The 13,601-nt window shown below is 35.2% G+C and overlaps 1 protein-coding gene across 1 annotated transcript in view; it reads right to left on the bottom strand.

The window, feature by feature from the left end:
- Positions 1 to 10,096: 10,096 nt before the first annotated feature.
- The window catches only part of LPCAT2 (lysophosphatidylcholine acyltransferase 2), an 80,453-nt gene continuing 76,948 nt past the window's right edge, over positions 10,097 to 13,601 (bottom strand). The window contains exon 14 of the mRNA XM_053601992.1: positions 10,097 to 12,101. Coding sequence (XP_053457967.1) covers positions 11,917 to 12,101 — 185 coding nt within the window. The 3' untranslated portion in view covers positions 10,097 to 11,916. The remainder of the gene's footprint in view (positions 12,102 to 13,601) is intronic.

Genomic DNA, 13,601 nt, shown 5'->3' with positions numbered 1-13,601 from the left:
CAGGAGGCTGAGGCAAGGGAATTGCCTAAGCCCAGGAGTTGGAGGTTGCTGTGAGCTGTGTGATGCCAGGGCACTCTAGTGTGGGCAATAAAGTAAAATTCTGTCTCTAAAAAAAAAAAATTTTTTTTTTCATTTAATCTAAGAGAAAACAGAAGACATAGCAAAGAAAAGATGGCAAAATAGTATGCCTAAAGTCAATCACATCCATAATTATAATAAATATAATTGGACCAAAAACTCAAAAGGCAGAGAATGTCAGGCTGGATAAGAAAACAAGACACAATTATGTGATATCTATAAGAGACATTCTTTAAATACAAAGACATCAACAGATTGAAAGTAAAAATGGAAAAATACATAGTATGAAAACAATAAGCACTGGAAACCCAAACTAGCTATATTAATATCAGAAGACATAGATTTTAAGGAAGTATCACCAGAAACAATGAAGGACATTGCTCAATGATAAAAGGGTTCATCAGAAATGCATAGCAATTATAAATGCATATTCACCTAATAATAACATTACAAAGTACATGGAGTATAAATAAATTTAAAAGGAAAAAAGATAAATCCATAATCATTCTTTTAATAACTCTCTCTCAGAGATTTCTAGAAAAAAAGTCAGTAATGATTCAGAAGATTTGGAAAACACCAGTACAAAAGAGAGCATTCACCAAGATAAACCATTTACTGGACCACAAAAATATAAACAAATTTTAAAGATTGATATATTATGTGTTATGTTCTGTGATCACATGGAATTAAATTAGGTATTATTTTAAAAATAAGAATTCTAGAAAAGCCCCAGCTATTTTCCAATTAAGTAATGGACTTCTAAATGAGTCTAAAAGAGAATTATAAGAGGTACTAGAAAATATTTGGAACTGAATGACAATGAAAATATAAAATTTGTGAAAAGTGCTTAAATTAGACTGTACAGAGAAATTTACAAGTTTAATTGCCTATTTAGGAAATGTTAAATAAATTTATGAGAGACTATTGTTTTGTACCAAGCTCCTGTACTAGACTCCAAAAGACTAAACCAAAATAGTCACGCATTCAGGGTGCCATATAATCAAACTGAAACTTTAAAAAAGTGGCAAAATCCCCAAACAGATAAATTTTTCCTAAAGACAGTTTTTCACAGCAACCATTAGAAAGGGCCCAGACAGCCTAGGCTGGCATGATAATGAAGTCCCCTCTGCTTCAGCCTCTGCAAGGAAATAATCTGATGGTAACCAGTCTGCTTTTGAGATTTTTCTGTTTCCTTCTTCCTGCTCAAGCTACCTTATAAAAACTGATTGTTCTGCCAGACCGCACAGAGCACTTTCCGAATTTTTTATAGATGTGCTTTGCCGGATTCACGAGTCACTAATAAAAACCAGTGATATCTTTGAACTCCATTTGTTGAAATTTTTCTTTCAACAGAAATGAAGAAAGACAAAATCAAGGATTTAAGTATCCACATTAAAAAGCTAGAAAAAAAGTGAGCAAATGAAAACCAAAACTAGAAGAAAGGTAATAATAAAGCTAAAAGCACAAATATATTGAAAAGCACACAAGAAATGGTTATCATTAACAAAGTTAAGATTCAATTTGTTTAAACAGTAAAACAAATCTATTAGTTTTACCTGTTAATAAAAAAAAAAAATTGGGCAGCACCTGTGGCTCAAGGAGTAGGGCCCCGGTCCCATATGCCGGAGGTGGCAGGTTCAAACCTAGCCCCGGCCAAAAAAAAAAAAAAATCTGTTACTAAAAAATATCGCGAGACTGATAAAGAATGAGAAAATACAATTTATCAATATTAGGAATAGGAGAAGCTATCGCCAAGCCTGAACAGATATGAAAAGGATAATACAGAGATATTATGAACTAGGTTCTTTTTTTTTTTTTTTGCAGTTTTTGGCCATGGCTGGGTTTGAACCCACCACCTCTGGCATATGGGGCCGACGCCCTACCCCTTTGAGGCTCTTAATTTCCTTTTTTTGTAGCCTCATCTCACGTATAATTATTACTTTAAAAAAATAGGAACTATACATCATGTTCACCATTGTATCCCTGGCTTCTGCGTTGGGGCCCGACGTTCACTATGTGCTGAATAAATCTGTGTTTGTTAAATGAATTGAAGTGAATGAAGAATCTAAGAAGAGAAAAGCAGAGATTGTTTTCAGGGCTAGCTACCATTCCATTGGTCTACTTCTCTACCCTGGCATGATTTCACTCTATTTTACTATTATAATTACTACGGTATATGGTCATTTATATCTGACATGGCAAGTGCCCTATATCAAACATGTGTAATTTGTCTCTTTTATGCTTTAGTGCTTGATTATTGATAAAACTTTTCATTAAAATTCCTATGAAGTTGGAATTTTATATTGTACCTATTTCTATTCTTTTAATGCTTTTAACACAGGTAATTAATAAAATATAAGAAATCTGTATCTGAACCCTTCTCCTGATGGAAGGTTTTTTTTTTTTTTTTTTTTTTTTGGAATTTTTATTTATTTATTTATTTATTTTTATTAAATCACAGCTGTGTACATTAATGCGATCATGGGCACCATACACTGGTTTTATAGACCGTTTGACACATTTTCATCACACTGGTTAACATAGCCTTCCTGGCATTTTCTTAGTTATTGTGTTAAGACATTTACGCTCTACATTTACTAAGTTCCACATGTACCCCTGTAAGATGCACCGCAGGTGTAATCCCACCAATCACCCTCCCTCCGCCCACCTTCCCTCTTCCTCCCCTCCCTTTCCCCCTTCCCCCTATTCTTAGGTTATAACTGGGTTATAGCTTTCATGTGAAAGCCATAAATTAGTTTCATAGTAGGGCTGAGTACATTGGATACTTTTTCTTCCATTCTTGAGATACTTTACTAAGAAGAATATGTTCCAGCTCCATCCACGTAAACATGAAAGAGGTAAAGTCTCCATCTTTCCTTAAGGCTGCATAATATTCCATGGTGTACATATACCACAATTTATTAATCCATTTGTGGATCGATGGGCACCTGGGCTTTTTCCATGACTTAGCAATTATGAATTGGGCTGCAGTAAACATTCTGGTACAAATATCTTTGTTATGATGTGATTTTTGGTCTTCTGGGTATATACCTAGTAGAGGAATTATAGGATTGAATGGCAGATCTATTTTTAGATCTCTAAGTGTTCTCCAAACATCTTTCCAAAAGGAATGTATTAATTTGCATTCCCACCAGCAGTATAGAAGTGTTCCCTTTTCTCCACATCCACACCAACATCTCTGGTCTTGGGATTTTGTGATATGTGCTAATCTTACTGGAGTTAAACGATATCTCAAAGTAGTTTTGATTTGCATTTCTCTGATGATTAAGGATGATGAGCATTTTTTCATATTTCTGTAGGCCGTGTGCCTGTCCTCTTCAGAGAAGTTTCTCTTCAAGTTCCTTGCCCAGCCTGCGATGGGATCACTTGTTCTTTTCTCGCTTATACGTTTGAGTTCTCTGTGGATTCTGGTTATTAAACCCTTGTCGGAGACATAACCTGCAATATCTTCTCCCATTCTGAGGGCTGTCTGCTTGCTTTACTTACTGTGTTCTTGGCTGTGCAGAAGCTTTTTAGTTTGATCAGGTCCCAGTAGTGTATTTTTGAAGCTGTTTCAATTGCTGATTGAAGTTTTAACCCTGCTCGTACCCTTCTTACACGCTTCTTCTCTTTTCTGTTGTATTTGTGTAGTATTTTAGCTACTAATATCCAGACACAGTCTTCTCCTCTTCTTCCTATTTCTCCTCTTTTATTCCATTTATTTTATTCCAAGTTCCATTTATTTTATTATTAGTAGTAATATTTCATCTTATTCTGTATTAATCTTCATTTTAAAAATTGATAATAACAATACCTAAACATAAATAACCAAGTTCCATTAAAAAATATTGATCTACTTGCTAATCATTTCATTTATTTACCATTCTTCCTTGAATTTTGGTCCTTTTTCCTGAACGTTTCTTGAATAAATTGTTTGTGAAAATTCATTTTTGTCTGTTTGAAAATAGCTTTCTTCTCACTCCTTACAAACTGGCTTAGTAGTGTATTTATTTCTAGGTCGACAGATATTTTCTCTCGGCACTTTGAAGACATTATTCTACCATCCTTGGCTGCTGTGGTTGCTGTTGACAAACCTGTCAGTGCTACTGACAAGTCTGTTCCTTGCTAAGGAGCATGTTTACTTCTGGCTGCCTTAAAGGTCTTTTCTCTTTTTGTGTCTGCAGTCTACTGTGTTGAATTGAGATGCAGATTTCATTTTGTAAATTTTCCCTTGAGACTCATTGTAATTCTGACTCCAAGAGCGTCCTGTCTGTCAACTCTAGAGTATTATTACTTATTCATTCTTCTGAGAACGCCTTTCCCTCACTCTCACTACTCTCTCCTCCAATTCCAATTCAACGTGTGTCAATTATTTTCATTCTATTTTATTTCAATCTTCGTTTCCACCTTTGTCTTTCTTTCTCTTTGCCTCTCATAGACTCCTTTCTTCAAATCTATTATCAGTTTGCTAATTCCTTAAACTGTGTCAACATTTACCCTGTAATTCATCTATGTAGTGTAACATATTTTTGCATTGTCTAGAAATTCTATTTGTAGGAGCTTTTTCTAACTGATCTTTATCAGTTTTGGTACGTAATGTTCATTTCTCATATTTTCATCTTGTATTTCCTGAGAAGCCTTTAAAGTCTTGTTTTAAATTTTATATTCAACAGCTCTGCAATCCAGCGATTCTGGGATCTTTTCCTGGTGTTTGTTTATGCTGACTCTCGCCTTATTCCTTGCATATTTTGTAATTGTAGAGCTTCTTCGGTTTGGCTGGGTTTTATTTGGTAGCCCAGTACAAGTTAGGTTGGAGACTCATCCCTCCAGAGATTTGCACTTGTTTCTAGCAGATATCCTAGGGAATTTCTTCTTAATTCTCAGCTGGGGGGAGGGCGGGTTCATGGATCATATCAATAGTTTACATTTCAAACTGCAAACATCTGTGAGGCCAGGAGCTGGGAAAGGGGAAGATCAGGGCACTTCTGCTCCTACTGATGATGGAATAGCTAGGATTGAACAAACCCTCCTGTCACAAAAAGAAAAAAAGCTATTTAAATGAACTAAATATATAAAACAACTATGTTCAGATGTCAAGCAACAGGCAAGGTCACTGTTTAGTTGTGTCCTGCGCCCAGAAGATGTGCCCTTACACTGTGCCTATTAGTTGGGAGCGCACCAATCCCTTGCCCTCCTTTCCTCTCTCCTCCCCTCCCCCGAACTTGAATTGAATGTTTTTTTCTCGTGTGGGTGTGTATTAGTTCATCTACTGGATTTGTGTTAGCATTGAGTACATTGGATACTTGCTTTTACATTCTTGTGAAGGAGAATTCTATACTCAGGAGAATGTTCTTCATCTCCATCCAAGTTAATACAAGTGATGTAAAGTCCTCATCTTTTTATGGCTGAATAATATTCCACGGTATACATATGCCACAGTTTATTGAGCCATTCCTGGGTTGATGGGCCTTGGGTTGTTTCCACATCTTGGTGATTGTAAATTGAGCTGCAATAAACAATCTAGAGCAAATGTGTTTATGATAAAATGATTTTTTTTCAAGAGATGCATTTTAGGGCTGGGAGTGGTGGCTCACCCCTATAATCCAAGCACTTGGGAGGCTAATGTGGGTGGATTGCCTGAGCTCACGGGTTTGAGACCAGCCTGAGCCAGAACAAGACCTTGTCTCTAAAAATTGTTGTGGCAGGTGCCTGTAGCCCCAGCTACTTGGGAGGCTGAGGCAGGAGAATCGCTTGAGTCCAAGAGTTTGAAGTTGCTGTAAGCTATGACGCCAGGATCTCAACTCCAAATCCCCACCTTCTTAAAAAACAACAAAAAAAATTTCTTTCTTCTCCCATCACTAAAAAATACTAAGCCTCTGTGTTACTGAGATTGACAAGGTCTGTGGGCAGTGGTTACTTCCATGCCTCCGTGCGGTTCTGGTTTTCAGCTCCCTTTCCACTTTGGCTGTTGAAGACTTCCGTCAGCACCTTGAATGCTCCTCTCTGCTTTTTAAATTAGTATGTTCATGATATTCTATTCAACATTCCAAGGGTTTTGTGGTTAGAGGGTTCTCAAGATTATCTAGTTCCCATGTTTCTGGAACTTAAAGCCTGTCCAATAATTCTTGGGGAATTTTGTGGGTTCAAGTTACGTTGGCCTAATCAAAATCCCCTCCTTTAGAGTCAGATAGCCTTGGGTTTGAATTCCAGCCTTGGTACTCACCACTTACATAACTCTGAGCGAATGCTGAAACCTTTCCGTGCCTTCATTTATATATAAATTTTAGGGATCATTAAATTCAGGTCTTCAAGTATGTTGAAAAGATTATCTCTCTGCTTACGCTATACAAGGCACAATAAGCAAAAGACGACGTCATTAATCATTCACATTAATCAAGTGTTGAGTGTTTACAGTGTGTCAGTCAACCTTTTAAGTGCTGGGAATAAGAGACAATGAAAGTGTTAAATAAGCAAATAATTTCATCTGAGTTGAAATGCCATAAAAAAAGTAACAGGATTGAGAATTCTACACTTACGTTTTACTGATTAGCGATGTGAATTCGTATTTGCTGTTGTGACATTTGATTTAAAATCTGATATGAAAACATTCTAAAATTAGATTGTGGTGATGATTGCATAACCCTGGAATGTTCTTAAAATATTGAATTGTATATGCTCTACATGGGTCAATTGTATGTTCATTGTATGTCAGTGAAGCTATTTTTTAACAAGACTGAATGAAGAAGAGAAAGCCAGGTAAACATCTTGGGGAAACAGGATGCTACCAAGGGAACAGCAATACAGAAACTCTGAGGCTGGAATGAGGCTTTAGCCAGTTTGAGGAAAAGAACACTTTGGTGGTGGGAGTTTAGTGAGGAAGGAGACAGTTGAGATCTGTCCTACAGGTAGGAGCTGGGCCAGAGAAGGCTTTATTGGCCATGTCACATATTTTGGATTTTATCCAATGAATAGCCTTGGAAAACATTTAACTGGAGAAGTGATACCTCGCTTATGTTTTCAAATGGTCAACTGTGCTTTCTGTGAGCCATGAGAATGAATAGGACAGAAAAAGCACAGGCAGGGAGAACAGCTAGAATGAAGCTCTAGGTATCACAATGTTGAGTTAGTCCTTAGTTCTTCAAATTCTGCTTATTGATTATATGCTTATTGTGAGAGTAGAGATGTGACTGAAACAGCTATTACAGCAGAACAAGCAATCAGGAAGTAGAGAATTCATGCTCTACCCCAACCCACAAAGGAAAACAATTATTTTAATATCTTGAACTCAGTTTGCCCTTGATTTCCTGTATTATCCATATAGGAAGGAGTCTCCATCGTCAGCGACTGATTATCTGGGGTCACCAGGAGGGGAGTCGGGAGTGTTACCCTTGTTAGACGGTGGTTACTGATCTTTTTTTTCATCTCAATCACAGCTCGGAATCATTCTGAACCACCTCTGCCTCCATTCCATTCAAGAACTAAGTCAAACTTTTATATCTAGAAACCACCAGTAGGAAACTATAGTAGAACTTTTATAAATTGACCACCCAAGGGACAATTTGGGCAACACACAGGAGATGGTCACCATAAGGAACTAGGACCACAGTACTGATACGTGGTGCATGTCCACTCTATCAAAATTAAGTCAACGTATGAGGTGGTCAATGTAGGGAGGTGGTCAACTACGGATGTTCTACTGTATATGGCAGAGGCTAAATCCTTAAATTCTGTAAGTCAGACAGCTGTGTGGCTTTATATAAGTGATTCAAATTATGGCCTTTGGAATCAGACAAAATTTGGTTTAATTCTAAGCTCTGTCATTTAACGAGTGACTTAAAGATAGTTCTAAACTTTCTTCAATTAAACCAGGGACAAAAATATCTATGCCTCATTGACTGTTCACATGAGTGAACAGTAAATCACTGTAAATTCACTCATGTGAATCACTGTGATTTACAGTAAATCACTTAACACAATGCCTGACACACAGTAAGTACTCCAAATTGTAGCTATTATTATCACTGTTATTACTTATTATAGTATAAGTCTGTTACTTTCACAAGTACAGGGGAAAAATAGATATTTTCAGAAGATGAAATGTACCTTTAAGAGACATGAACGTGTTAATCACTACACAAAATTAAAACTATCAAACTATGTAATCTAGGATAATATCAATTTTTTCTGTAATAAATTTAAATTTTAATGATTATAATTATAAATTCAAAAGTATAAGTATTTTAGAAAACTATTCCTAATTATGAACTACTGTGGAGAACTGAGTTGGATGTTTTTAATAGTTTCAAAACAAAAATCAGGGCGGCGCCTGTGGCTCAAAGGAGTAAGGCACCAGCCCCATATGCCAGAGGTGGCGGGTTCAAAACCCAGCCCCGGCCAAAGAAATAAAAGAACTCCCCAAAATCAAACTCAGGTGTTGAATATTGGAAGAATGATTACACAAAGCAATATATTACAGTTTTACAAAGGAATACTAGGTACACTTTTAAAAAATTGCACTTATAGAGAATTTTAATGACACTTGAAAATGTTCTGCTACCAGTGAAATAGTAGGCTATAAAACAACCAATAGTTATTTTGAGAACATATGAATACCCAGAAAAAAAAGAGTGTAGTAAAATATATCAAAAATTAATAATAGTTGATTTAGGTGGTGGAAGTAAATGTGATTTTTTTCCCCATTTATGTTTTTCTCTACTTTTAATTTTTTTCTAATGTGCAGATTCTTTTGTAGTAATGAGAAGAAAATAATGAAGTTAACATGTTATAAAAAATGGCAATCTGGGTGTCAAAATGCAAAGGAGATGATTTGTTAGAACACGTGCTGGTCTCTGTACAGACACCAGGGAGGTTTGTTGGGAGACAATGATTACTCAGAAACAGGAGCTACATCAAATGGGGTAAAAAAGTTAAAAGCTCTTCAGGTTATTACCCTATTTATCAAAGTTGCGATATGTACACTGAAAATATTAATACATCAAGAACTTTGTGAGGGCCTTCACCTCTATCAAGCCACAACATAAGACTTATTTATAACTCTGATACAATGATTTAAGGAAAAAAACATAAATATGTCTGCTTTCCTAGGGTATGGTTTCCTACTTGTATTTTTCTATCCACTTTACTGATTGCTATATAAAAAACAAATGCCCAAGGACTTTTGTAGTAGAAAGCCCATCTGTTCCAATATAGTCAATGCTCCTCTATTTGAGTGTCAATTAATTGCCTTTAATTAACCACCTTGCATTTGGTAATGGTCTGAAGGGGAAAATTCTTGTGTCTGGGAATCAGAAGGCTTGAGTGCTGTGCCTCACGCAGAGAGCAGCCCTATGTCTTTTACAAGGGAGGCAGTCTCCTTTAACTACCCATTAGCATTTTAGCACTGCTTTAATAACTCTCTCATTCAGCCTTCCAAGGCTCTAAAAGCAGTGGCAGAGGAGGATTAAACATGCACCATGCAAGCAACTTGGTTTATTAGGCATTCAGGATGTCAGTATCCTTCAACAGAATGGTTTTGATGGATAGAGGTTTTAGGATCTAGTTATTTCTCACTTCAAAGAATAATTTCATTTCAAATTATTATATATAACCACAGAGCATTTAACTGATTTAACAATATTTAATTTCTTACTTTAAATCTTAAGAGATAAGCCTCTTTGAAAGAAATAATTGTTAGCAGGGCATGTAAGTAGAGGCTCGGTCTGTAGTAATACTGAAGATCATGACTTGTGTTATTATACACAACTCAACCAGGCAAAAGACAACCTCTTTAAGAATAACTGTTGCTGCTTTGGGCAAAATTTGAGTTTTTCATTAGAGTAAAATCATGTTTGGTATTTCAAAAAGTTTAAATGCAAAAAAAAAATCATATTCATCCATATGCAAACATACTTAAACCAATATATAAAAATTAATCATATTCATCCATATGCAAATATGCTTAAACCATGATACTCAAACCATGATATTACATGTGAAACAAAATAGCACAACCAGAATGTTTTAAGTGCCAAGAAATATAGGTGGTAAGTTTGTGTATTCAGTAACATAATCATAAAATAGAAATATTACATTCACATAAGTGGAATTAAAGAGCATAAAATATCATTTTAAAACAGGAAAACCATGGGATCATTTTCAAGGGTCCCATAGAAAGCCTTTAATTTACAATCTTATACTTTCATGTTTAATAGGATTAATATGTGGCTTTTCAGTGACAAAAAGCAATCATGATACCCGAGTGTTATGTACATTCACTGCATACAACAGACACTATTATAATGTACCATCCTAATTATCTAAGCAATTGTTTCAGTTCATTTAATGACCTGTTTAAATGGCTTTAAAACAAATAAAAAGCAAATAGTTCCATATACTTAAAGATGAAATTTTCTGGTATTCAATTATCCAAATACATATTTACTCATTAAATTAGAACACTAACTGCTTAATATATAAAATTAGTTTGAAATCATGACACTTAATTAAATATATACTTCAAAATCTCTCATGAGACTTCTCAACTTCAAAAATGACTTTAAAATACTAGCTTGGGGGTGAATCACCAATACATTCAGAAACATAGCCAAAACAAAGAGTTTTATTCCAAAGACTAAATTTAGAATATACAGCAACTATTTTTGTACATTAATAAATTGGTTCTTTGTTCAGAGTCTCAAACATAAATGATATTAACAATTTGCATGCATGAGACCTAATAAAAATTGGCACTTCGGGGAAATTATGGCTTAGCCTAAAGGAAAAATGTTACAGTTGGATTCCTGCCTGGGGCTTAAATTGTGGTCTTGCATTCATAAAATAGGTTTTTGGATTCCCTAACTTTTGCTGATACTTCAGAACCTTTTGTGTTTTCCATGAAGCTATTTCACACAAGCTCTAAAATTTAAGAGGACAGTTAACAAAATAAAATTCCCTCTTGGAAGGTAACACATATTAATTCTAATATTATATAAATAGAACAAGTCTGACTCCTTCATTGAGCCAGTGCTATATTCTGAACCATCCAACTCAAATTAAATTCAACTCTGTGGCAAACAATTCATTTTCTCATTAGGCAATCAATGTTACCTTCAATAAGGCAATTCCCACTTAGCCTTTGGCCATGGCAGTTGTCTTTAAAACAAAGTTCTAAACCTGTAGTTCATGTAAACTACATGAAAGATAGGATTTCTTTAGCAGATGGCCAAGAAAATTTGCAACAGAGATACATGTTAAAGAGTACATGAATTTTTAAGATAATTAATGGAGTTTTCTCCTCTTACATTCAGTGATCTAAGAAGCTGAAATTTAAATGGAAAAATAAATCTGTGAAGTCAAAGGTATAAAATTCTGCAATGCTTCTCAGATTCTTCCTTCTCATTTCCAGAATGGAAAGGGATTGACTATAACAGATTCTTACTGTTTTTTTAAGAAAAGTAGCTTTATACTTTTTAAACTCTTTACAATGTTGATCAAAAGTATTTATACATTTTAAACTCTTTACAACATTGAACAATGCTCACCAGTAAATAGTAAGACCACTGGATTCATTTGGATATGCAAATAAAACTGGGAAATCCATAAAAGCATACCCATTGCCAGTAAACCGATCAGTAAAGCACAATATAACACAAAAGAAAAGGAAATTGCTTGATTTATGCAGGTTAATAAAAGCATTTTTAGTTCAGAAAATCATTTTTATAAAAAAAGCTTTCCATTTTAAACATCATTAGTTAATAAACACATTAAAAATACTCTCAATAAATGCCTTTACAAGTTCAAGTGGAAGCCACTGCCTTCTCGCTGTGGGGAACGCAGCTTTCAGTCATCCTTTTTGGCTGAGGTGCTCTCTTCATGCTTTTCAGGACTGACTTTATTACTTGCAATGGAAGGAGCCGTCTGGACTTCTTTTGGTAGTGAAAACACATGGCAGGTCTGAAGGTCTAAGTACGTTGTAAATATCTTCGCATATTCTGGATGCTTTAGAGCAAATAGTTTAAATTCCTCTGGAAAGGGAGAAAAAAAATCCAATCAAGTGGGGTGAATCTTCTTTTGACATGATGCAGATTAACAAATGACCCTAATAATAGAATTATTTCAAAATCCTACTACTCGTAAACTTTGCTGATGGGAATATAAATTTGACAACCACCTTAGAAGGTAGCTATTCCATAGTTGAGATATGGCTTCCTTACGACCCATTAATTCGATTCTGAAATACACAACCTAGAGAAATCTGTGCATACTGTTCTGAGAGACAAGCATGAGAATGTTCACAGCAACATTACACAAAACAGGTTAAAAATGAAAACAATTCAAATGTCTATCAACAGTAGAAACAGATACATAAAATGTGGCATATTCATGAAACTTTATACTACATAGTAAGGAAAATGAACAGCCATGTAGTAACAATGTGAATCTTAAGGCCATGAGGTTGAATGAAAAAAGCCAGATGCAGAGCACATATTGTCTGAACCTATTTATATAAAATTCAGAAACTTGATAAAACTAAAATATAACATAGAAAGAGACATACATTTGTGGTAAAATGCTGAGTAAGTCAGGATAGAGTCTCCTCCTTTAAGAGAGAGGAAAGGGTTGTGGCTGGGAAGGGGCATCCTGGGGTTTCTGGGGTCTGGAAAAGCTCTGCTCCTTGGTAGTCACACCAGTGTTCACTTGATAAGACTTCATCACGCTCTGGATTCATGCTTTAGTCAGTTTTCTGTATTTGTGTTATTTTTGCTAATAAAAATGTTAAAAAAAATTCTATTACCCAGGACTTTCTGTTACTGGCTTAGCCTTCAACTATTATAGAAAAATGCAGTCTTGAAAAGCTGAGCCCTGACTTACGATCAGTAATGGCTAGGAAAGTGTACACTGTATAAAATGTTATAAGACATCTGAGTAGAGGACTTCTTTTTATCTCAAGTGTTTAAGATTTAGGAACTGAGATAGAGGTATATTTCAGGGATATGTGTATGAAGGCTTGCTAAGTTACTATCAGGATTTGAATCTCAACAGTCCAATAACCTAGAGTTTCTGAAATACGATACTGACCCACAACTTGGAAACTTCTTTATTCTCTTCTTTTAGGGTAAAATATCATTGAGCTTATTAGAATGAAGGGAAACCTGGTCTTCGAATCAGCTTCCTTTTTGGCTTTATATCAAAAGGATTTTAACTTGATATCCTATTCCTACCCATTCATTTTTAAAAAGTCCTCTGTTAAAAAAAAGTCCTCTGTCAAAAGACCAGTAGTCTGTTTCATGACACATTAGACTACCTAACAACTCTGGAAGATAAAAATAGGTCTTAAGGATGAGGAAGTCAACAGAATGAGCCCAAACCACTCTTTGCAACTACAATACTATTTTGCATTAATAGATCACTTTATATTTCCAAATCAGGCAATGTTAATTAATTGTTCTTTCTTAACATCCAAAATAAAGGTTTATTTGCATGAGTCCATTTCAATAATGAAGATACAGAGGACGTAAGTGACT

Source organism: Nycticebus coucang, chromosome 2 (genome assembly GCF_027406575.1).
Source record: "Nycticebus coucang isolate mNycCou1 chromosome 2, mNycCou1.pri, whole genome shotgun sequence".
In the NCBI taxonomy this organism is placed as follows: Eukaryota; Metazoa; Chordata; class Mammalia; order Primates; family Lorisidae; genus Nycticebus; species Nycticebus coucang.
Note: the sequence above shows the minus strand (reverse complement) of the source record. Positions and strands in the feature narration are given on the sequence as shown.